Source organism: Myxine glutinosa, chromosome 5 (assembly GCF_964187855.1).
Source record: "Myxine glutinosa chromosome 5, kmMyxGlut1.1, whole genome shotgun sequence".
NCBI classification, from domain to species: Eukaryota; Metazoa; Chordata; class Myxini; order Myxiniformes; family Myxinidae; genus Myxine; species Myxine glutinosa.
In genome coordinates, this window is record NC_136265.1 from 198,650,771 (window position 1) to 198,675,299 (window position 24,529).

Below are 24,529 nucleotides of genomic sequence, written 5' to 3' on the forward strand. Positions count from 1 at the left end.
ATTGGTTGTACAATTGATTACTATTGTTGTTGTACTGTTATTCTTGTGTGATCTTAATACAATATTTGTTTGTTGGTAACCATTGGTGTGGCTTCACCATTGATCTTTGACATGCAGAATAACACATTTTTCTGCCGTGACTCCTCTCGGGGCTCGGAGGTACACCGTGACCAGGGGTTTGGGGAGGAGCACGTAACAGCATCGATGCCCTCGTCCGATGGCACCAAGTTCATTCGTTGCTTGAATAACTTGAAGGTCTCCGCCAGCTCCGAGCTGGACCAGTCCATTGTCGGGAACTTCGCCATGTTGAAAAAACACGGAACGTGCCTTGGTAATCCACCAAGAAAAACATGACCAAAAGTCAAACTGCTTGTTGATCTTCACGATCCCGCCGCTGCCACCATGTAGTAAGTTCAGGACTCTCCTTCAATCAAGTTGTTTATTATGCTTCGTTTGCTTCGTTATAATTAAAGACGATACGAAGCTCTCACAGAACACACGGCCATCATGACAAGCCGCCAGCAACCACCGAAGCCACGCCCCCAGACGTCACTTCGCAGTACGTAGTGCCAATCACAACATCAACCACCTAATTTTGTCAGAAACTGTCCACAATGTTTTGACATTTCTTGCTTGTGAGATATTGTTAAAGGTTAATTGTGTTAATTTGCTTTAATGTGATATTTGAAGTTTTAAAAATATACATCTGGATCCGGAATGGCGGAGCTTAGCGAATGCGCCATGCCGGAAATGGAGGCGTTTGCTGTGATTATTGCTCCTGCTGAATGACTAATGACTGGTTTTCGCTGACAATAAACTTTAGCTGATGAACTTCAAGGAGTGATACTGGATCCTGGGGACATTACAGTGCTTTATATTGTTTTTGACTCCATGTCTCAATTGTGAAGAATCTCTTAAAAATTATTGTATCCGTATCTGGATCCTCCCTAAAATTGAACCAATCCATCGTTGTCACACACCCAACCTCTCCACCAAATTTCGTCCGAATCCATCCGTAACTTTTTGAGATATCCTGTGACAGACAGACAGACGTGAAAACCTAACCTCTGCCCACCTTCGGTGGTGGAGGTGGCAATAAGCAGATATAACCCTCAAATCGGCTTTATATACTCCATTGATGCCCATCCAGCAGGGGACGCTGAAGAGTGTGTAAACAATTTCAGGGAAAGGTTGTTTTGTGGCGGACACGAAAGCTCACTGGCGTGAGGGCATCATTCCGCGCACCAAGTGGGCGGCGGCCACACCTGAGGGGTAGGCGTGGCCACGGGATATACACCGGGTGCGCAGCCTGGAGCGCTCCAGTGCTACAGTGGAGCTCTTGAAATAAAGACTCTTTAAACCTACCGCGTTGTCCGCTTCCTCCTTGTTATACAAGTAAGCGCGCGTAGCACCGCGCTTCATTGGTGACCCTCCGACGTTGGATCAGCCGTCGCTGACCGACCGAATACGCCATCGCAATGGCAAACAACGCGGTTACGATCAAACTCCCCGAGTTCTGGGAGTAGTAAGGGCATTTTATGAGATATTTCACAAATCTGTTAACTACATTGTTACCAAAAACTTTCTTCACCAATATGTTTGTAAAGGTGTGTAATAACATGTGTTAAAATGTTGAAGTTCAACTCCCGTGGGAAACTCAGAAAAAAAGCTGTTGAATTCGGGTACCGAAAAATTATTTTCGAGAATTTTTTTTATTTTAAATCGGCCCTTAAGTAACTTATGAGGGGTCAAATAAGGGTTTTTCATGATTCTGAGTTGATTGTTAACATTTATATTTTCACTTTTACATTTACACACAAAGTAGCTTTTATTTCACATACATATATAATACTCAAGAGTTATTTCTCATTCACAATGTCAGAAGTTTCAACAGTCATTGTCTATGTCTTCTTCAGACTCAACAACATCATGACTGCAGTTTCTGCATGTAATGCCATTACAGACTCCACAGGCCGAGATGCACGTGACCCCATTCTTCTTGCAGCTGCATCGCCGGTTGCTGCAATCTCCATGACAATTACAGCTCGTGAACTGCAATAGCTCCTCAGGATGGCTGCATCGATGAGGAGGTGAACACGGATTGCCTTGTCAAAACATCCTCCATCCATGATGTGGTTGGCTGTCGTACTTCCAGGATAGATCAACTGGATCACATCTAGTAGTCCAGAATCTTCCATGATGTTACCCATTGATCCAAGATAAGACTTCAGCAGGTGAAAACCACCCAACCTTGGAATGACGGGTAGATTTGCCTGCTTTATTATATTCACAGCCTTCAGCCAAATCAGAAGATCAAAGGTCACTATAGCGACCCCAGCGCGCCATATGCACTCTTTCAGAGTGGTGAAGATGGTGTTGAGGTCATTAGGGTCTCCTTCAATAACTGGGAGGAACTCGATCTGTGTGCTCTGCTTTGCATCATTAGCATGGATTCTCTTCATCCAGCCATTCCAGTTGGAGTGTGGGAACTCAGGATCGTTGGCTTTGATCACCCACCCCGCTGCCCAGAGTGTGTCACCTGGAGTGAGGAGTGGCTGATCATGAGCCAGGGAGGAGGAAAGCTCAGCGAGGGGGAGAAACATGATCGCGTTCGTTCCTATCTGTTTCCTGTTCGTAAATGGAATAATCTTTACTTCAGTTCCTCTCAGGATCTTAGCTTTGTCGAGTGCCTTCAACTTCACCTGGGGGAAAGCTGCTGTTGTCTGTGGATCTGGCAAAGGTGGTGCCGGAGAGGTGACTTCGATCCAACCCATTGAGTGAAAGGGAGTGTTTCCGTGAATAGAGACAATGTTTAAATCTATATTGTCTCCAACAAACTGAGTGACTGCATTGTTTGTTTCCCCAACCTCCATAAAGACCACCTGATCATTACTTGACAATTCACTTTCACTGGCTGGCACTTTGGCTGTCATCTCAAGCTGGCACTCAAGCGCAGCATCAACCGCAACCTCATCATTGATCTGTTCATCGGTTTCCTCCACAATGGTGTCAAGAGTGCCAGAAGTATCTGGAACATCATCTCCACTCCTACTATTAAGGAAGCAGTATTTGTAGTTTTGTGTCTCCGTGTAAGACTCAGTGTATCCCAGCCGGTGGAACTTGTTGAGCATCCATTTTGACCCAAATCTATGATCAAGTTGTATGACAAGCCCCATTTGGTGTGGCAATACTCCAGACCGAGGTCGACAGGCCTTAATAAAATTCTGCCCCCAAACGGCAACTCTTTCGTCTGTCTTGACAATCGGTCTCAAGAACATCTGAAGGCTTGCAGGAACAAGTGTCAGCTGACTATCGATGTCAGTCATACTGTGTGTGGTGGGGTATGACTTTGGACCTAAATCAATCAAGGCAATATCATTGGATATGAACTTGAGTGCCGTCTTTATGATCTGAGTCTTCTCATCTCCATGGTCAAGATTAGCATGATGCACTCGCAGAATATTGTCGGTGCCATCTTTGAGACACAGTACATCTGCCCTTCTTTCCTGTGTTGTGAAATACAAGGTGTCTTCGTATTTCTCTAGAAGTTTTATCTTTAGCCAATGCTTTGAATAAGAAAGGCTCTTCTCTGGTGACTGATCAAACTCCTGCAGCTTTTCATGGACTTGGTCCATGTTCATTACCCCATGCTCTAATTCTGAGTCTAACCATTCGCAGAATTCAATAAAAACTGCCTCTCGCTCCTCATCAATACTCCTCTGTCCTCTCTTCCTTTTTCCTTCCTCATCAGTCTTGGACAAACTGTCACCTCTCGCAAACATAAGTTTGCATCGCAAATGGTACAGTGTTTCTTCTGCTACCAAGTCGTTGATCCCTTCCAGGCGTCCAGTGACTTCAGTGCCCCAGTCATCCCCGCGACTCCGTGCTGTCTTCAGCAAGCTTGCCTTCAGTGTATCTGCAGTCAAATTATCTGGCACTCTGTATTTCTTTCTACCTTGTGCTGGATTATTTTTGTAGAGCTGGGCTGGTTGGTTGCAAAGAATGCATACATCCTTATACAGGAGGTCAACTGACTGTGATCTTCTAGAACTGCAGCCAGTTGATGAACTGAACTCACAAGTAGTGCGTCTTCTCTTCAACTTTGATGACTCTTTCTCTGCCTTTGATGCTTGAGCTGACTTCTTGGTGGTTGCAACAAAGTTGTTGTACAGATCATTTTTACACTTCTGGTGGTACCTCAGTTTTCCTTCCTTTTGAGCCTCCTTCATACGTTCCACAACAGTAACATTTTCGACAGTTTCTGCTTGTTTCAATAAAGTTGAGTATCCCTTTGGAGTTGCCTGTATGAGCCTTTCAGCTGGTGTATCCGAGCGTGCACAGATGAAGCAATTGAGCACAGGTGGAGTAACGTCTTCATCCATATTGCTAGACTCCATGTCCTGCAAAGTAGAAAATGAGATATATTTAGAAATTATTTTTCCACAAAGGAGTGTCTGTGGTGAAATATAAATGTTAACAATAAACTCAGAATCATGAAAAACCCTTATTTGACCCCTCATAAGTTACTTAAGGGCCGATTAAAAAAAATAAAAATTCTCGAAAATAATTTTTCGGTACCCGAATTCAACAGCTTTTTTTCTGGGTTTCCCACGGGAGTTGACCTTCAACATTTTAACACATGTTATTACACACCTTTACAAACATATTGGTGAAGAAATTTTTTGGTAACAATTTAGTTAACAGATTTTCATATGTTTCCCTTACTAGAGGCGCAAGCTGAAGTATGGTTCCTGCAGGCAGAAGCCCAGTTCCGACTTCGAGGCATCACGGTGGACGAGACCATGTACTGCCATGTGGTCGCCTCCCTTGGGCCCGGCACGGCCGCCCGCGTCGTGTCGGTCCTGAGGAACCCACCGGCCGACGGCAGGTACGAGACGATCAAGTGTCTCCTCCTCGCCACGTTCGGCCTCACGGTGGACGCACGGGCCGACCGCCTCCTGGACCTCCCCGGGCTCGGCGACACGCGACCGTCAGTCCGCATGGACCATATGCTGTCGCTGATGGGCGACGAAACCCCGAACGCTCTATTCCGGGCGTTATTTCGACGCCAGCTGCCGGCACGAATACGTCTCGCGTTGGCCGGTTCCGTGACGACGGAACCCCGAGCTCTCGCTGCCGAGGCCGACAAGTTCTTTGCGGCTTTGGACATGCAGGCGAGTTTTGGCGCGGCCGTCGCGCATCCCGAGGCTGACCCTGATGCTGATGCACCACACCTCGTGGATCCCGAGGCTGATGCACGCCGCGTGGCCGCCGCCACGCCACGCCCACCACCACCGCGAAAAGTGCGGCCGCCGCCTTCGCCGCAAACCTGGTGCCATTTCCACGCTAGGTGTGGCCACAAGGCGAGGAATTGTTGCCCGCCGTGCTCCTTCGGCAAGTCGGGAAACTACAAAGCCGGCGCTCGGTAGCGGCCCTGAGCGTCGGCCATTCCGGCAGCCTTCTTTTTATAATGGACACCTTGTCCGGGCGCCGTTTCCTATGCGACACGGGGGCACAGGTGAGCGTTATCCCTGCCTCTACGTCCGACAAGCACACCGCGGGCCGGGGCCCCGCGTTGCTTGCCGCGAATGGAACACCCATATGCACATTCGGGAAGCGCTGCCTCTCCCTGCGGTTCGGAAGGCAACGCTTCGCGTGGACGTTCGTAACCGCTAGTGTCCCCATGGCACTGCTCGGTGCGGACTTCCTCTGTGCACACGGGTTGTTGGTAGATGTGAAGAACAGACGTCTCGTCCAGGCTGAAACGTTCAGCTCGCTTGCTTGCGCGCTGAGCAGCTCGTTGAGCGGCTCACCGAGCGGCTCGCCAAGCGGCTTGCTGAGCGGTTCAGTCCCGGCGAGGTTAGTTTGTACGCTTCCGGCAGCGGACGACTTCACCCGCCTCCTCGCCAGCTTCCCGGCCCTTACGCGGCCCACCTTCTCGGCGGGGGCCGTCAAGCATGGGGTGGAACACCACATCCCCACCGCCGGGCCACCGGTCTACGCCCGGGCACGCCGCCTCGAGCCGACGAAGCTTGCGGTAGCTAAAGCGGAGTTCGCTACGCTGGAGCGGCTCGGCATCGTGCGGCGCTCCGAGAGTGCTTGGGCGTCGCCGCTCCACATCGTGCCAAAGCCCGGCAGGGGATGGCGACCGTGCAGGGGCTACCGGCGCCTCAACGACGCCACCACCCCCGACCGCTACCCCGTCCCCCACATCCAGGACTTCTCCGCCCGGTTGGCGGGCATGTCCTTCTTTTCGAAGGTGGACCTCATACGCGGCTACCATCAGGTCCCCGTCAGGCCGGAGGACATCCCAAAGACGGCGGTCATCACGCCATTCGGTCTTTTCGAATTTCTTCGGATGCCCTTCGGTTTGAAGATTTGCGGCTCAGGCGTTCCAACGTCTGATGGACAGCGTCTTGTGCGACTTGGATTTCGTCTACGTGTACCTGGACGACATCCTTGTCGCCAGCGCGTCCCGCGAAGAGCACCTACACCACCTCCGCACGCTTTTCGAACGTCTGGGCCAGCATGGCCTCATCGTGAACCCCGCCAAGTGCCGGTTCGGCGTCGCCGACATCGACTTTTTGGGGCACCACGTCACCAGGCACGGGGCCGTCCCCCTACCGGCCAAGGTGGAGGCGGTGAAGGGGTTTCCGCGCCCCCGCACGATCAAGGGGCTCCAGGAGTTCCTGGGCATGGTAAACTTTTACCATCGGTTCCTGCCCCGCATCGCCCAGCTCCTGCGCCCCCTGCACGAGGCCCTCCGGGGGAAGCCGGGCACAGGTGACGTTACCTGGACCGAGCAGATGGACGCGGCGTTCGCGGGCGCGAAGCTCGCCTTGGCTAACGCCACCATGCTCGCGCACCCGGCGCCCGATGCACCGATCGCCCTCACCACCGACGCCTCGGACTACGCGGTGGGCGCGGTGTACGAGCAATGGGTGCGTGGTGCTTGGCAACCGCTGGCGTTCTTCAGCCGGCAGCTTCGCCCTCCCGAACGCCGCTATAGTACCTTCGACCGCGAGTTGCTCGGGCTTCACCTGGCGGTCAGGCACTTCCGCCATCTGCTCGAGGGCCGTGCGTTCACGGCCTTCGTTGACCACAAGCCACTGGTCTTCGCGATGGGCAAGGTCGCCGAGCTGTGGTCGGCCCGGCAGCAGCGTCACCTCTCGGCCATGTCCGAATATACAACGGACATCCGGCACGTCGCGGGGAAGGACAACCCGGTGGCGGATTGCCTTTCCCGGTCCGTCGCCCACGCAGTCCACCTTGGCATCGACGATGCCCGGATGGCGGCGGACCAGGCCGCCGACCCCGGCGTCCAGGCCTTGCGGACCGCCGTCATGGGCCTCCGCGTCACCGAGGTGCCGTTCGATGGCACGGCCCTCTTGTGCGACGTCTCCCTCGGGCGGCCTCGCCCCATCGATCTCGCGGGCTGGCACCGCCAGGTTTTTGACGCCATCCACGGCCTGTCCCACCCGGGCACGTAGGCCTCCCAGAGGTTGGTCGCCGACAAATTTGTCTGGCATGGCCTCCGGAAGGCCGTCCGTGGCTGGACCAGGACGTGCCTCGCGTGCCAGCGCGCGAAGGTGCACCGGCACACCCAGGCCACATTGGCCCCGTTCACGGTGTCGGAACGAAGGTTCGACCACGTACATGTGGACCTGGTGCGACCTCTGCCCCCCTCGCAGGGTTTCACCCATGTCCTGACAATGGTGGACCGCACCACCCATTGGCCGGAGGCCGTGGCTTTGGCGGCGACGACGGCGGCGGACGTCGCGCAGGCGTTCATCGCCACCTGGGTCGCCCGGTTCGGCGCCCCCTCGGACATCTCGTCCGACCGCGGCCCCCAGTTCACCTCGGAGCTCTGGGGGGCGGTCGCGCGGGGGCTCGGGGTCCAGCTGCACCGGACCACGGCCTACCACCCCCAGGCCAACGGCCTGTGCAAGCGGTTCCACTGCTCGTTGAAGGCCGCGCTCCGGGCCACCCTCCGCGACGGCGGCTGGGTCGACAGGCTCCCCTGGGTCCTGCTGGGCCTCCGGACGGCGCCCAAGGACGACCTGCGCACATCCGTGGCGGAGTTGGTCTTCGGACAACCGCTGCGGGTGCCGGGCGAGTTCCTCCCCGACCCCACGGCACCATGGTCCGCGGCGCAGGAGCGCTCCGCACTTCAGGAGACCACCCGGAGGTTCGCCCCGGTGCCGATGGCGCACCACGGGCACCCGCCTACGCACGTCGCCCCGGAGCTTCGCACCGCGGAGTACGTCTTCGTCCGGCACGACGCCCACCAGACACCACTGCGGCCCCCGTACGACGGGCCTTTCCGCGTGCTGGAGACCGGGGTGAAACATTTCACCTTGGACATCGGCAGTACTCCCGACCGCGTCTCGGTGGATCGCCTCAAGCCGGCCCACCTCGACGTGGACCACCCACCGCCGGTGGCTCGGCCCCCGCGTCGGGGCCGCCCCCCTGCGGGCGGACCCCCGGCACCGCCCAGGCCCGCCGGCACGCCGCCCCCCGGTCCTGCACCCATCCCGGGTGCAGCCGGAGGCATCCCAGCTGGCATCCCTGCACCCCGGACGCCGCCGGTCGCCAGAGGGCGCTTCGGCCGGGTCATCCGTTTGCCCCGCAAACTGGCCCTCCAGGTGCGCGGGAATTCTGGGGGGGCGCGTGTGGCGGACACGAAAGTTCACTGGCGTGAAGGCATCATTCCGCACACCAAGTGGGCGGCGGCCACGCCCGAGGGGTAGGCGTGGCCGCGGGATATACACCGGGCGCGCAGCCCGGACCGGAGCGCTCCAGTGCGACAGTGGAGCTCTTGAAATAAAGACTCTTTAAACCTACCGCGTTTTCCGCTTCCTCCTTGTTATACAAGTAAGCGCGCGTAGCACCGCGCTTTAGTTTTGTCTTGTGTGCACAAAGATCAATACACCCATATATATATATGATTGACCTCCATATATATATTGATTGAACACTCAGTCGGTGACCTTGAATTAGTATTTGATCCAAATTCTGTCGAAATGATAACTTATCGAAGCGTATTTACTTCAATCCCACTGTAGTTCCATATAATTGCCCTATTTTTAAAGTTTTCCTTTTCCATTAATTGGTGCGCATCACCATCGCCATGGCGGTGTAATGACGTGTCCGACATTTGTGTCTGCTTATTTTGACTTAAATTCCTTTGAATCTCATCACCTCTACTGTTCTTCTTTTTACAGATAACCTTTACTGGGTATTTTATCTGTATTACTTTAGGTATAATTGAGTGTTTTAACTACTCGTAATGTCAATATTCATACGTCATTTCCACTGAAGAAAACTCGAATGACTGAATGAATTATTTAATTATTTTCGTACAACTAACTAGTGCTGCTTGTTCTTTGCGGACGAATCGGTGACAAATCGTCATTGACAAACCGAGCTTCTGAATGGTGTTGGCGCCGTGAGCAAGATCCGTGGATCCCGATTCTCCGTGTAAAGGTCGCGTGGTGAGTCAATGGGTGCGACTAGCAATTATTTACATCCTGATCCTGTCCGGCTCTTTCGGTCTATTTAATAAATAGACCTATAAATAAATAAAATTTAATAAATTTATTTAATAAATAAATGTAATAAATAATTTATACGATCGATGAATTACTTGATATCCATTAAATTTAACATTTTGAATACTTGAACATGAATCGGAACACGAACCTGCAGTTTAGCAGTGCTTTGGCTCTGGACGTGGTAAATTGGACCGAATGTCATCCCGAGTGCGCATGCGCAGGTAACTAGCGTAACGTGTTAAATAAGGTGGTGTAAAAGACGCTGCATCAATGGCTGTAAACTTCTGATTCAAAGCTTTTTTTTTTCCTTTTTTTCTCTACAGTCTTTGAAAGTGTTATTTTATTTCGATTTAATTAAATATTTGAACCCTGTGGAACACAAATCCCATTGTTTACACTTTCAAGAATATTCAGTTTAGCAGTACTTGGGCTAAATTTACGCCGCCTCGACCAATCAAATTTGCCATGTGCTCTGAGGGCGAAGGAACGGCGATATTCAGACAAAAATGGCGGCATCTAACGATGCAAACATATGGCTAACCCACTGAACTGAAAATATATAGAATGACCATTGCCATTCACACCACACAGGTGGAGATGTAGTTACCGGGCGCCATCTTGGTTGGCACTCGATGCTGGGCGATGGTGATTTCCGTCATGCGTTTGCACGTAATTCAGAGCGAAAAGCGATTGCGTTTTTTCACCTTTTGTGCGATCGTTTTTCAATAGGAAACCTATTACAGTTACTACAACACTTTCCTTTATCCTTTCCTTTTCACAAAAAAAATTCGAGAACAATTTATCTATCACAGCACTATGGACTATGAATTAAACGTCTTTGAAACAGCTGTGAAACGTCTTTCCACAACCCTTCCGTAACCGATTGGAGCAGTTTATTGCCGCACAAAATGGCATTTTAACAGTTGTCTGGCTTTTAAAATCTGGGACACGTTCAAAACAAACGAGATCCACGAAGCGAGTCGGTCGAGTCGTGCTAACCAAGATGGCGACACGGCGGCTACACTTTTCACGGAGAATGAGCGTTCTATATATTTTCAATGCAGTGGGCTAACCTCATCCGAGCAACTACGGAACTAACTTCGTCCAAAAGATCTGTTTGGTGCATATTTTTGTCACATGTCTACAAGAGCTCTGCATGGTTGTTGTTGTTACTGTTGTTGGTCGATTTTTGAAATGTGCACCCATTGGTAGGACGGCTTCCAGACCCCACCCATATTTGTCGCTCGACTTTACATACCATGGCACCCAGACACAGAGCTGTAGATAGAGAGAGTTCGGTCAACCCGGTTTCAACTGGTCTGCCCTATGATTGGTTAAGAGCTGTCATGTGATTCACAGGCGCCATGTTGTAACCCAACCTCCGTAACTAGCAGGACGCGCATCGCATTGCATGCATTCGCTTCGTTCTTCATCAGTCAAAAAAAAAAATGCCGTGCTGTTCGGCATACGGTTGTTCTAATCGTTTAGACAAGGGAAAATTGATGAAACGTTTTCCCTGCAACCCAGAACGAAGGAAAATTTGGGAGATAAAGGTTCGACGAGAAGGCTGGAAACCAAACGACAACTCTTTCTTGTGCGAAGTAAGTGTCTATGCCTCTCACAGACCAGAGCCGTAGATAGAGAGAGAGTTAGGTCAACCCGGTTTCAACTGGTCTGCCCTATGATTGTTTAAGCGCTGTCATGTGATTCACAGGCGCCATGTTGTTACCGAACCTCCGTAACTAGCAGAACGCGCATCGCATTGCATGCATTCGCTTAGTGGAAGTTGGGATGGATGAGTGGAAGGAGGGATGGATGAGTGGAAGTTGGGATGGTTGAGTGGAAGGAGGGATGGAGGAGTGGAAGGAGGGATGGATGAGGGGAAGGAGGGATGGATGAGTGGAAGGAAGGAGGGATGGATGATGAGTGAAAGGAAGGATGGATGAGTGGAACGAATGATGGATGAGTGATGGATCTTCCACTCATCCATCCTTACTTCCACTCATCCATCCTTCCACTCATCCATCCCTCCTTCTGCTCATCTATCCCTCCTTCCACTCATCCATCCCTCCTCCCACTCATCCATCCTTCTTTCCACTCATCCATCCTTCCTTCCACTCATCCATCCTTCCGCTCATCCAGCCCTCCTTCCACTCCTCCATCCCTCCTTCCACTCATCCATCCTTCTTTCCACTCATCCATCCTTCCTTCCACTCATCCATCCTTCTGCTCATCCATCCCGCCTTCCACTCATCCATCCCTCCTTCCACTCATCCATCCCTCCTTCTGCTCATCCATCCTTCTTTCCACTCACTCATCCATCCTTCCTTCCACTCATCCATCCTTCTGCTCATCCATCCCTCCTTCCACTCATCCATCCCTCCTTCCCCTCATCCATCCTTCCTTCCACTCAACCATCCTTCTGCTCATCCATCCCTCCTTCCACTCATCCATCCTTCCTTCCACTCATCCATCCCTCCTTCCACTCATCCATCCCTCCTTCCACTCATCCATCCCTCCTTACACTCATCCATCCTTCCTTCCACTCATCCATCCTTCTGCTCATCCATCCCTCCTTCCACTCATCCATCCCTCCTTCCACTCATCCATCCCTCCTTCCACTCATACATCCCTCCTTCCACTCATACATCCCTCCTTCCACTCATACATCCCTCCTTCCACTCATACATCCCTCCTTCCACTCATCCATCCCTCCTTCCACTCATCCATCCTTCTTTCCACTCATCCATCCTTCCTTCCACTCATCCATCCTTCTGCTCATCCATCCTTCCTTCCACTCATCCATCCTTCCACTCATCCATCCTTCTGCTCATCCATCCTTCTTTCCACTCACCCATCCTTCCTTCCACTCATCCATTCTTCTGCTCATCCATCCCTCCTTCCACTCATCCATCCCTCCTTCTGCTCATCCATCCCTCCTTCCACTCATCCATCCTTCCTTCCACTCATCCATCCCTCCTTCCGCTCATCCATCCCTCCTTCCACACATCCATCCTTCCTTCCACTCATCCATCCTTCTGCTCATCCATCCCTCCTTCCACTCATCTATCCTTCTTTCCACTCATCCATCCCTCCTTCCACTCATCCATCCTTCCTTCCACTCATCCATCCCTCCTTCCACTCATCCATCCCTCCTTCCACTCATCCATCCTTCCTTCCACTCATCCATCCTTCCTTCCACTCATTCGCAACTGACTAAACAATGTAAGAAACTCAGGAACATAAAAAGAAACCCGTCCCTAATAGCAGTGAGTTGCATGCACGCTTGAACGCACGCGTGCGTGCACTTGACCATGGGTAACAACATGGCGCCTATTGTTTAGTTGGCCAAACTCTCTCTATCTACAGCTCTGCCCAGACAAAATAATATGGCCGCCATCTTGGTTTTCTGGTGGGCCTAAAACAACAGGCTTGTCGGCCTCTGCTGATTTTACACTGCCCAGGTTTCTTGCGTCAGATTTCCATTGGCTTTGTTTGGGTTCATTGTTACCATGAGGGACCCAAAGAAAATCGCATGTCGAATAAAAATGATTGTTAAGGTCCACCTGTAATTTGTGTATGCATAGGATCCGTTCAAAAATTATGTAACGGCCGGGGGATGAGGAGGATTGTGGTTGGGGGATGCATGTCCAAACATTACGGAGTGTTAGAGGGGTAGAGGGGGTGTATAATTTACTGTTGGGGGTGGGGGTTCTTATGTCACAGGATGTGACCACAGTACTGTCATTCTTGTTTCCCAAAGATCATTCCAAATCGTCAATTTTTCCAAGAATAGTTATCAGCTCTGGAATATTCCAATTGATCCATCTACTTTGTATTGTTGCCATCACGCTTGTCATTCAAAGTTTACGAAAAAAGCGAATTTGTCAGAGGCCGAGCGAAGCTGGGTCGAGGCCGTTCATTCATGATACCTAAAACACCCTGCAACCCATGCCGACAGAAACAGACGGTTTGGAACACCGGCCACATTTTACATCCGATCATCATGTAACTTTATTGAAAAAATCTTCATGGGTAGACGTGCCTAGGTTGAAAGTTTCATATCAGTTGCTCAAGCGGTTGCGGAGAAAACATTTAAAAGTGAATAAAGGTGGAAAAGTGAGGGGAGGAGGGAAGAAAAAAGAAAAGTGAGGGCCTTTCCGAACACCACACAACATGGTCAAGGATGGTTGTGGCTGTCTATTACCAGTATAGATTGTGCTCAGAAACGCATAGCAAGTGTTTACATGACCATTCCCATGTCCTTTTTCTTAAGACTGCTCGAGGTAGGTTCCTCTATGAACTCACTCGCTAATTGAACCGCTCCCTCTTCCCCTCACCACAAAGTGTGCATGTTCATTTGCAGTGCCATGGAGTGTGAGCAGACGACCAAAGAGGTGGAGGATGATGAGGAGAGTCTGCGCGAAGCCGCATGTATTGGTGATATGGACCTCGTGAGGAGACTGGTGGACAACGGGGTTAGTGTAAACTCGCAGAATGATATGAATGGCTGGTGAGTTACAGTCCTTTCTGGTGGCTGATCAATGACCGCTGAATTGGTATTGGGCGGAGGATTTGAAGGTTGCATGATTGAGCTTGCAAGCTGAAGGCTTTTGTGAATAAACACTAATCCAAAATGTGTACAAGAAGAATAATTACTTGGTGAAAGCAAATAAGGTATCTTGCTGTGATTATTCTTGATCTAATTATATATATATATATATATCTTGATGTCTGCCATGCAGGCAAACATCGTTCATTTTTAGAGAAATAATAATTGGGGACCTATGCTCTTCACAAAGCTCAGGGGCATATTAGTCGAGAGACGTTTCTGGGCTAGAACAAATCCTAGATGTGTCGCCCCTCTGATGCAGGGTATATTTAACTGAAGGTGGCAGGAATTTGGAATTTGTTTATGGTGCCAGTGATGATAACTCACCTCATCTTTGCAAACTTCTTCTAAATATCTTGCCACCGCATCCTTCCATCTGGTCTAACACATTCCTCTGCTTCTTACTGGAAGTCCCATCTTCATCGCTTGCCTCACCACATTCTCTCTCTCTCCTCCTTAGATGATCAAACCATCATATATATATATATATATATACAGTGGAACCTTGACTTACGAGTTTAATTCGTTCTGTGACCGAGCTCGTAACTCAATTTGCTCGTTTCTCAAATCAAATTTCCCCATTAAAATGCATTGAAATGCTATTAATCCGTTCCAGCCCGCCAAAAACCACACCAATTTTTTTTTAAATATGCAGTATATATAAAAATATCTCGCGCTTTATATTTCACCTGTATGCAGCATACAAGTTGGCAGGATGGCCTGGACTGGAGGTACGCACACTTGACTCTAAACTGTCCAGCCTGGGTTTGAATCCCGACCCAGCTATAACCTGTCATGTCGGTGTTTCACAGGCAGGGTGATTCATCAATGTGTGTACCGCTAAACTGGGCGCCCCGTTTGCGTCCCATTAGTTGTTGGATGTTAAGGATCTCACCGTGTCTTCCACAAAGAGAAGGCGAGCTATCGCCGGCACTCTGAACAAGTTGTGGCCTGGCATGCTCTTCTCCTCTGCCGTTATATACGTCCTCCTCGGCACCTCGCTCATGTTTTTCGACGATTGCGTGTTTTATATCCAAGCACAAGTTTTATATAAAACACGACGATTGCGTGTTTTATATCCACAAGTTGTGGCCTGGCATGCTCTTCTCCTCTGCCGTTATATACGTCCTCCTCGACACATGTTTTTCGACGATTGCGTGTTTTATATCCAAGCACATCATCCTCTTCTTCTTCTCAGTACCGTGTTTTCCACAAAGAGAAGGCGAGCTATCGCCGGCACTCTGAACAAGTTGTGGCCTGGCATGCTCTTCTCCTCTGCCGTTATATACGTCCTCCTCGGCACCTCGCTCATGTTTTTCGACGATTGCGTGTTTTATATCCAAGCACAAGTTTTATATAAAACACGACGATTGCGTGTTTTATATCCACAAGTTGTGGCCTGGCATGCTCTTCTCCTCTGCCGTTATATACGTCCTCCTCGACACCTCGCTCATGTTTTTCGACGATTGCGTGTTTTATATCCAAGCACATCATCCTCTTCTTCTTCTCAGTACCGTGTTTTCCACAAAGAGAAGGCGAGCTATCGCCGGCACTCTGAACAAGTTGACGGCAGAGATACTGTACTTGCACGGCAAGATAACCACGTGACCGGAACCCACCTGGTGGCGTAAACTCAAAATAACCAACATGCGAAAACAAAAATGCAGCGCTATACGGCAGAGATACTGTACTTGCACGGCAAGATAACCACGTGACCGGGTGGCGAAAGCTCGTAACTCAGATCTCGGCTCGCATCTCAAAGCAATAAACCGCCCGAGCGACGGCTCGTATCTCGAAAAACTCGTAAGTTGGGGCACTCGTAAGTCAAGGTTCCACTGTGTATATATATATATATATATATATATATATATATATATATATATATATATATATATATATATATATATATATATATATATATATATATATATATATATATATATATTGTTACGGTTCGCGGTTAAGGATGGTATGTTTGCCGAGCGGAGGCTCCGCGAACCGAACAGTTGTTCCCCGACTAAACCCGATTCACCCAAACGTTGGCCGTATCGCGCCACAGATATTCAATGTGGAAAAGACTAAGACGACGAATGCAAAGAGGAAGAAGAAGACGTACAGAAGAGTAACGGGGTTTATTAACGCACAGGTTGTAAACCTGGTGCGTTATAGCGTTTGCCTGGGAATTTCTGTCTCTCCAAAAGTGAAGCTCCGTTTCTGTCGCTCAGATGTGTAGCCAGTTTCTGTCGCTCAGATGTGTAAACATGATGTCATCAAATCTATATTTAGGCTAACCATGGGCTACCCCTTTGGCTGGTACGCGGCCGCTCGCTAGTACATAATATAGGATATATTTGTTATATGTTATGTTATAGGATATATAGGATATATGTTATATGATATAGGATATATATAGGATAGGTTATAGGATATATATGTTATAGGATAGGAATATAGGACCCAAATGACCCAGAGGACCCAAATGACCCAGAGGACCCAAATGACCCAGAGGACCCAAATGAACCAGAGGACCCAAATGACCCAGAGGACCCAAATGACCCAGAGGACCCAAATGACCCAGAGGACCCAAATGACCCAGAGGACCCAAATGACCCAGAGGACCCAAATGACCCAGAGGACCCAAATGACCCAGAGGACCCAAATGACCCAGAGGACCCAAATGACCCAGAGGACCCAAATGACCCAGAGGACCCAAATGACCCAGAGGACCCAGAGGACCCAAATGACCCAGAGGACCCAAATGACCCAGAGGACCCAAATGATCCAGAGGACCCAGAGGACCCAAATGACCCAGATGACCCAGAGGACCCAAATGACCCAGAGGACCCAAATGACCCAGAGGACCCAAATGACCCAGAGGACCCAAATGACCCAGAGGACCCAAATGACCCAGAGGACCCAAATGACCCAGAGGACCCAAATGACCCAGAGGACCCAAATGGCCCAGAGGACCCAAATGACCCAGAGGACCCAGAGGACCCAGAGGACCCAAATGACCCAGAGGACCCAGAGGACCCAGAGGACCCAAATGACCCAGAGGACCCAGAGGCCCCAAATGACCCAGAGGCCCCAAATGACCCAGAGGCCCCAAATGACCCAGAGGACCCAAATGACCCAGAGGACCCAAATGACCCAGAGGACCCAAATGACCCAGAGGACCCAAATGACCCAGAGGACCCAAATGACCCAGAGGACCCAAATGACCCAGAGGACCCAAATGACCCAGAGGACCCAGAGGACCCAGAGGACCCAGAGGACCCAAATGACCCAGAGGACCCAAATGCCCCAGAGGACCCAAATGCCCCAGAGGACCCAAATGCCCCAGAGGACCCAAATGACCCAGAGGACCCAAATGACCCAGAGGACCCAAATGACCCAGAGGACCCAAATGACCCAGAGGACCCAAATGACCCAGAGGACCCAAATGACCCAGAGGACCCAAATGACCCAGAGGACCCAAATGACCCAGAGGACCCAAATGACCCAGAGGACCCAAATGACCCAGAGGACCCAGAGGACCCAAATGACCCAGAGGACCCAAATGACCCAGAGGACCCAAATGACCCAGAGGACCCAAATGACCCAGAGGACCCAAATGACCCAGAGGACCCAAATGACCCAGAGGACCCAAATGACCCAGAGGACCCAAATGACCCAGAGGACCCAAATGACCCAGAGGACCCAAATGACCCAGAGGACCCAAATGACCCAGAGGACCCAAATGACCCAGAGGACCCAAATGACCCAGAGGACCCAAATGACCCAGAGGACCCAAATGACCCAGAGGACCCAAATGACCCAGAGGACCCAAATGACCCAGAGGACCCAGAGGACCCAGAGGACCCAGAGGACCCAGAGGACCCAGAGGACCCAAATGACCCAGAGGACCCAAATGACCCAGAGGACCCAAATGACCCAAATGACCCAGAGGACCCAAATGACCCAGAGGACCCAAATGACCCAGAGGACCCAAATGACCCAGAGGACCCAAATGACCCAGAGGACCCAAATTCTATGTATGTTTCTATGATGATGTATGTTTTGGTGAAAGTACATAATGTGAATACTAGTAGCAATTTTACAAAAACCATGGCATAATTTCAAATCTTGACCCGAGATGATAATTATGCTACATCATAATTTCCATGTGCCAACCTGGGCGGAATCCAAGTGGATTCACTTGACTTGTTATTATTTACATACACATAAGCCAAAAGAGCAGTCACGGGTATTTACAGCGGACATGAAAAAGCAGGTATAGTAACACAGTGCAAATTACTAGCTTATACTGACTTAATTACCTACCCAGGACAGCACGAACAGAACAAACTCACGTACGCAAATGGATGGAAGGGTAGGAATCGTTTGGAGGGATGAGCAGGTGGAATCACAGGGCACAGCGAGCAGGTCCACTCCGGGCGGGAAGCGAGGAGCCGGCAGCTCCTTGTATTTGGCTTTACAGCGCATGCCGGCAGCTCCTTGTATTCGGCTTTACAGCGCACGCCGGCAGCTCCTTGTATTCGGCTTTACAGCGCACGCCGGCAGCTCCTTGTATTCGGCTTTACAGCGCACGCCGGCAGGGTCACTCGCTGGTTGAAACGGGGCTGGTTGAAGCGGCTCTTTGTCAAAGGCTTTTCGTATCTCTCACGCAACTCTGGTGTAACTCTGAACTCTCTCCCGGTGGACTGCCAACCCTCTTACGCACCTGGACTCATCGGCCGTATCTCTCGTGTAGCTTGTCCCAGCGATCGTCGCACCCTTCTGTCCAAACCTTCAGCGCGGGTCTGACACGCCCTCCTCGGTTTCGGTACCGCCCCCCCCCCCCCCCGTGCTCTGTTTCGTGACCTTGTATGGTAATCCCACGGGCTTGTCTCCTTATTTGGGCATGGCGCCGACGGCACGCCCCTCGTGGCGAGCCACGGGCTTGTTTCCTTATTTGGGCATGGGGCTGAACAGCCCCGCCCTTCGTGGCATGCCCTGGGCTTGCCTCTCCCGGGCGACCCCGCCCCTCCTGTTCAAACAGAGCACGGAGCACATATTCACTATAGCAGCGAAATGAGAGGGCGTGCACCCCACGCTTGTGAACTGCTTTACCCGCAGATGGAGAGTTTGGCTGGGAAATGGAAGTATTGAAGGGGAGCTATTCTTAATTGATTCGGTGCAATGGAGTATTATTTTAATGGAAGACAAGGCCTTACCCTAAAACACATAATAAGATATAAGCTACTGAACAAGGGTTTTAACGTGTCCTTCAATGTGGTGTTTCATGGAATAACTACCGGGACGCCCTTTTTACCTTTACACAACTCTGGAGGCAAGAGGGGCCATATTCAACAATGTTCATCACCATTTCCAATATAATACAACACAATCAAAAAAATGCAATCCTCATATCCGCAACACTATATATATATATATATATATATATATATATATATATATATATATATATATATATATATATATATATATATATATATATATATATATATATATATATATATATATATATATATATATATAATTATATATATATATATAATTATATATATATATATATATAATTATATATATATATATATATAATTATATATATATATGTATATAATTATATATATATATATATATATATATATATATATATATAATTATATATAATTATATATATATATATTGTTGCGGTTTTGAGAACCCACACAAGTAACATCATTAAAGGTTAAAGGTTGCACCCCATAGATACGCCACATGCAACACGTCGGTCACCTTAGGACGTTAGTTATTTCTTCGTATGTGTTTAGGATAAGGCCATATTCAATCGTTGCATCTGCGTTGTGTAAAACAAATAAGAGTAGGCCCCCTGTCCATTTTGCAGCCTCCCTTCAATCGACGCCATTAAGCGCTATCCCGTCTGTACTCCATCGCCCTCATAGTTTGTTACGCTTCCTTTGCCAGCAGCGTTCGCTGCCGCTGGGCTTCCGCTCAAACCAGCCCAAAAGCCACGAGGTAAGGCCCGAAAATGGGGCGGAGCGCAAGGGTGGGGGTGTGGCCACGTCAAGCAGCCATCAAGGCGGAGCCGGTAAGCCCTCACCAGCCAATCAGGGCTGAGGCGACATCGCCTGACAGGGTGTGGCTGGACATTCCAGAGGGTTCGCTGGGCGTGGCAATATAACCCTTTGCGCGAGGCCCCCACCTCAGTTATGAGGAGGGCAGTGACAAGTTACGAGCCTTGAACGAAGTTATGAGGAGAACGTGCGCTCTGTTGAACGAGATGAGACGTGAGTTCGCTTGTGCAGATGAGAAGGGAGAGGCGCTTTGTTAGTGTGCAGAGTTACGAGAGGGAGAGACGCGCGGTGCCAAGCCTTGATTGATTGATTGCGCTTTACAAAGGGCTGGCGCGCGGCATGCATTGCAGAGGACTGCAGCGTTGAGAAGGGAACGGCGTATTGTACCCAGCGAAACCGGGCGCGCGTATAAAGGCGCCGGTACAAGTAATACATACGCAATCTATTCGCCAGCTTACCTTTCCCCGATATATAATTGTCCGCTTCGCGCCTACGCCACGCGGAGAGCTGCCTGCCGTCTTCCACCATCTGCACGGTACGAGTCGGGGACCGGACGAGCTGTGGACCCTTGGACCCTCAACCCGACCATCGACAAACCCCGTGTGAGTCTGAGTCTAAGCCTGAGTCTGAGTGCGAACGGGCCCATGTCCAGGGATAAGTATAAGACTGTTATAAGGCTGCCCTGTGTATCTGCTTCTTCCTCTTCATTGTACATTGCTTCTTTCTTTTCCTCTGCTTATTTGTACAAAGTGTATAATAAACCAATCTGTTCTTCCTGTCTTTCCTAATTCGACCGTTTTAGTCATTTGCTCCATTGCGTAAACGTGGCACGATTCGGAACCGCTAGAATCGGGTCTAGTCATTGTTAACAGCTCGGATCGCGGAGCGCTATCCGCTCGGCGTTTCCACCTGATATCCGTGATTCGGGCGGGAGTTATTTCCTCGTTTCCGGTCAGCGTTAGACTTAGGTAATAGGACTAATTCGACCAACAACCCTATTTAACGCTGCCCGGGAAGGACGCTGTAGCCCCCGGGATCGCGTCGGTCAGATAAAGGACAAGGGGATTAATCCCCCCTTGATAAGGGGAAGGCCGACGCTGGAGATCTGCAACAATATATATATCGTTGCAGCCCAAATATATATTGTTGCAGCCCAAATACAGCCCAAATACGTTGCAGCCCAAATACACCCATATATATATTGTTGCGGATATGAGGATTGTGTTTTTTTTATTGTGTTTTTATTGTATAGTAAATTGTTGTAAAATATCGCCTTCCTGCCTCCAGTCTGTTGTATAAAGGTCAAAGGGCGTTCCGGTAGTTAATTCCATAAAGCATACATTGAAGGACACTATAATACCCTTGTTCAGTAGCTTATATCCTTATTATGTGTGTTAGGGTAAGGCTGTGTCTCCCATTAATTTAAATACTCCATTGCACCAAGTGAAATAAGAGTAGATCCCCTTTCATTTCATTTCAATGGCCAACTGCATTTTGGGCGGTTTTCTTCAACCACCATTGGCCACGAGGCAAGGTTGGGGAAGAAGGGCAGGTCTGGACCTCGTCATCAAGGGCGGAGCCAGAGGGCTGTGCCCACCAATCATGGCCGAAGGAGCTCACCGATGGGCGTGTCCGGGAGGCCGGCGGCTTGATTTGCCCGCGGCGATATAAGAGAGCGCGCGCGGAAGCCGTGAGAGAGGTCCATGACGAGTTGCGGCGAAGAGATCACCGAGAAGAGAGTTGAGTAAGGGATCCCTGAAGAGAGCAGCTTGAGCCACCGCAGCTGCATCAACAGCAGCTTGAGCCACCGAAACTGCAGCCACAGCAGCTTGGGGCCTGGACGGACGTTTTGAGCAGGACCGAAAAGGAACGGCAGCTGCCAAACGCGCCGCTCGTGCTGCGGTATCCGTGGACCGGCCTCCCCCCTCCAAGCCATCCACCTCCGCCATTCCTATCATCATTCCCCGTGTGAGTCGTCTTCGTTTGTTCTGTCTTGGGTATTTAATTAAGTTTGTTGGACTGTGTTGGCTAGGTTGCACTGTGTCTAAAATCTTCTGTAAATTATTTTATTATCTTTCCTTCTCCTTGGTTTTTTTGAGCCTGTACATAGCAAATAAATTATATTCGTATTTCCAACCTTTTTGTCTTCTTCTTCACATCCGTGTCGCCTTAGTCTTTTCCCTATTGAATATCTGTGGCGCGATCCGGCCAACGTTCGGGGATCGGGTTAGTCGGGGTAACTGTTAGGCCGCGGTGCCATCCGCTCGGCAAACCAACATCCTTATGCGCGGGCCGTAACAATATATATATATATATATATATATATATATATATATATATATATATATATATATATATATATATATATATATATATATATATATTGTTACGGTTTTTAGAACCTTCACTAGTAAATTTTAGTAAATGTTTCCCTTATAAATGTTCCCCTGTAAATATCCCCATCAATTGGTTTGTTAAAGATCGCACCCTAGTTAGTCCATGAACAACACATAGCGAACCATAGGACCTCTTCGTAGTTATTTCATTATTATGTGTTTCAGTTAAGGATCTGTTCCCAGTAGTTGAATCCGCGTTGCATTAATCAAATAAGATAGGCCCCAGTACTTAGTTTGCCAGCAGCGTTCGCTGCTCCTTGCCTTGATTCGGGTTGGCACCACGCCACCATTAGCCATGCGGTCAAGCCGAGAAAAGGGGGTGGAGCCGCCAGATCACGGGCGTGGCACGCCGACACACCACCCGAGGCGGGGCCAGCGAGCCCCCACCAGCCAACCAGGGCTGACGAAAGACCATCGCGGGCGTGGCTCCATGAAGCGTGCATTGAGTGCAACACGCGTAATATAAGGACGAGTGCGAAGCCTTTTTAAGAAGAAGGCAGAGAGAGACATGATCCAGAGTCGGTGAGAAGGCACGGTTGGGAGATGAACGAGGAATGAACAAGGGAGAGACGCGTAAGAAGACGGAGCATCCCAATCCCATCACTGTATGCAACGTCCGCTCGCGGTGAACGATACGCGCTCGCTGCCTGCCAGGGTTTCCCGCCACGACGCGAGTCGACTCCTGGAGCCGGACCTCGACGCCTACCGTCTGCCTGGGCCTTCTCATCCCTTCTTCCAGTCATTCCTGCCTGCTATTCCCCTTCCGTGTAAGTCTGTTTGTCTGTCCTGTTTGTTGTCCTGGGGAATAATATAAGATTATTTTAAGGTTTGCCCTGTGTCTCCTTCTTCTGTAAATTACTTTCGTTTCTTCTTTGGTTTCTTTGGTTTTGTACATAATTAATAAATGTCTGGTATTCCTTACTTTGGCTTCTGCTTTCCCCCGATCGCTTTAGTCCCTTCTTCCCATTGAGTACCTGTGGCACGATTTGGCCAACGCTCAGAATCGGGTTAGTCAATTGCTAACGGCTCGAGCCGCGGATTGCTAAACCGCTCGGCAAATACATCTTGTCCGTGGTTCGAGCGGTACTTGTCTCCCTGTTTTGCGGAGGGATTGGTAAAGGTATTCGGGAGAACACCTTTACCAATAACCCTGATCAATTCCACCCCGCAAAAGAGCATTATAAGTACCAGGACCAGAGATGCTCAGCTCAACAGGCCAAGGGGATTAACCCCCCCCTTGTTAAGGGGAGTGCCTTCTCTGAGATCCGTAACAATATTGTAACAAATTTGAGAAAGTGTAAAGAATGTGAGAATTATGGTTTTGTTGTGTGGAAATGTCACCCCTCCGTAATGTAAAGAAAGGTTGAAGCTCGTCCTCTTAGTTAATTCCATAAACCTACACGCAGGGCACCATATATCCTTTTAAATAGTTATTCCCTTATTCTATGTAGTTTAAGGCTGTGTTTCCCAATAGTTTGACTCTCCATTGCACCGAATTAGATAAGAGTAGGTCCCATCTGCAAAGTGTCAGGTTTGGATGGTTTTCGCCGCAAATGGACTCCATTGAGCACGCGGTCGGTTGGAAGAAGAAAGGCGTGTCTCCACCTCGTCATAGAGGGGAGGAGTGAGCCAGCCCCGAACAACCAACCAAGTATAAGGGGTTTGGCTTGAGAGGGCGGAGAGAGAACAATCTGGGAGGTTCGCAAAGGTTCAAGGGTGGGGCTTATATAACCCGCGGGAGACGCCCCCACCAGAGATGCGCTGGAGATGCGCTGCAGATGAGTCCAAGCAGCTGAGATACGTGCCGCGCTGCAGAGGAGATACGGACCGAGGCAACGCAAGGAGCGCGCGACGCAGCAGTGCGGAGAAAGGAACTTCGCCCGCGCA

At 49.8% G+C, this 24,529-nt stretch overlaps 1 protein-coding gene across 13 annotated transcripts in view; it reads left to right on the plus strand.

The window, feature by feature from the left end:
• ANKRD40 (ankyrin repeat domain 40) overlaps positions 1 to 24,529 on the plus strand; it is a 94,137-nt gene that overhangs the window by 15,674 nt on the left and 53,934 nt on the right. For 7 of the 13 annotated variants that reach the window (XM_078779341.1, XM_078779335.1, XM_078779338.1 and 4 more), the window contains exon 2: positions 13,921 to 14,067. In XM_078779341.1, coding sequence (XP_078635467.1) covers positions 13,921 to 14,067 — 147 coding nt within the window. Of the gene's footprint in view, positions 1 to 9,297; positions 9,495 to 13,920; positions 14,068 to 24,529 lie in introns of those variants that run through there. The other 6 variants (XM_068102471.2, XM_078779339.1, XM_078779340.1 and 3 more) reach the window with 2 other exon arrangements.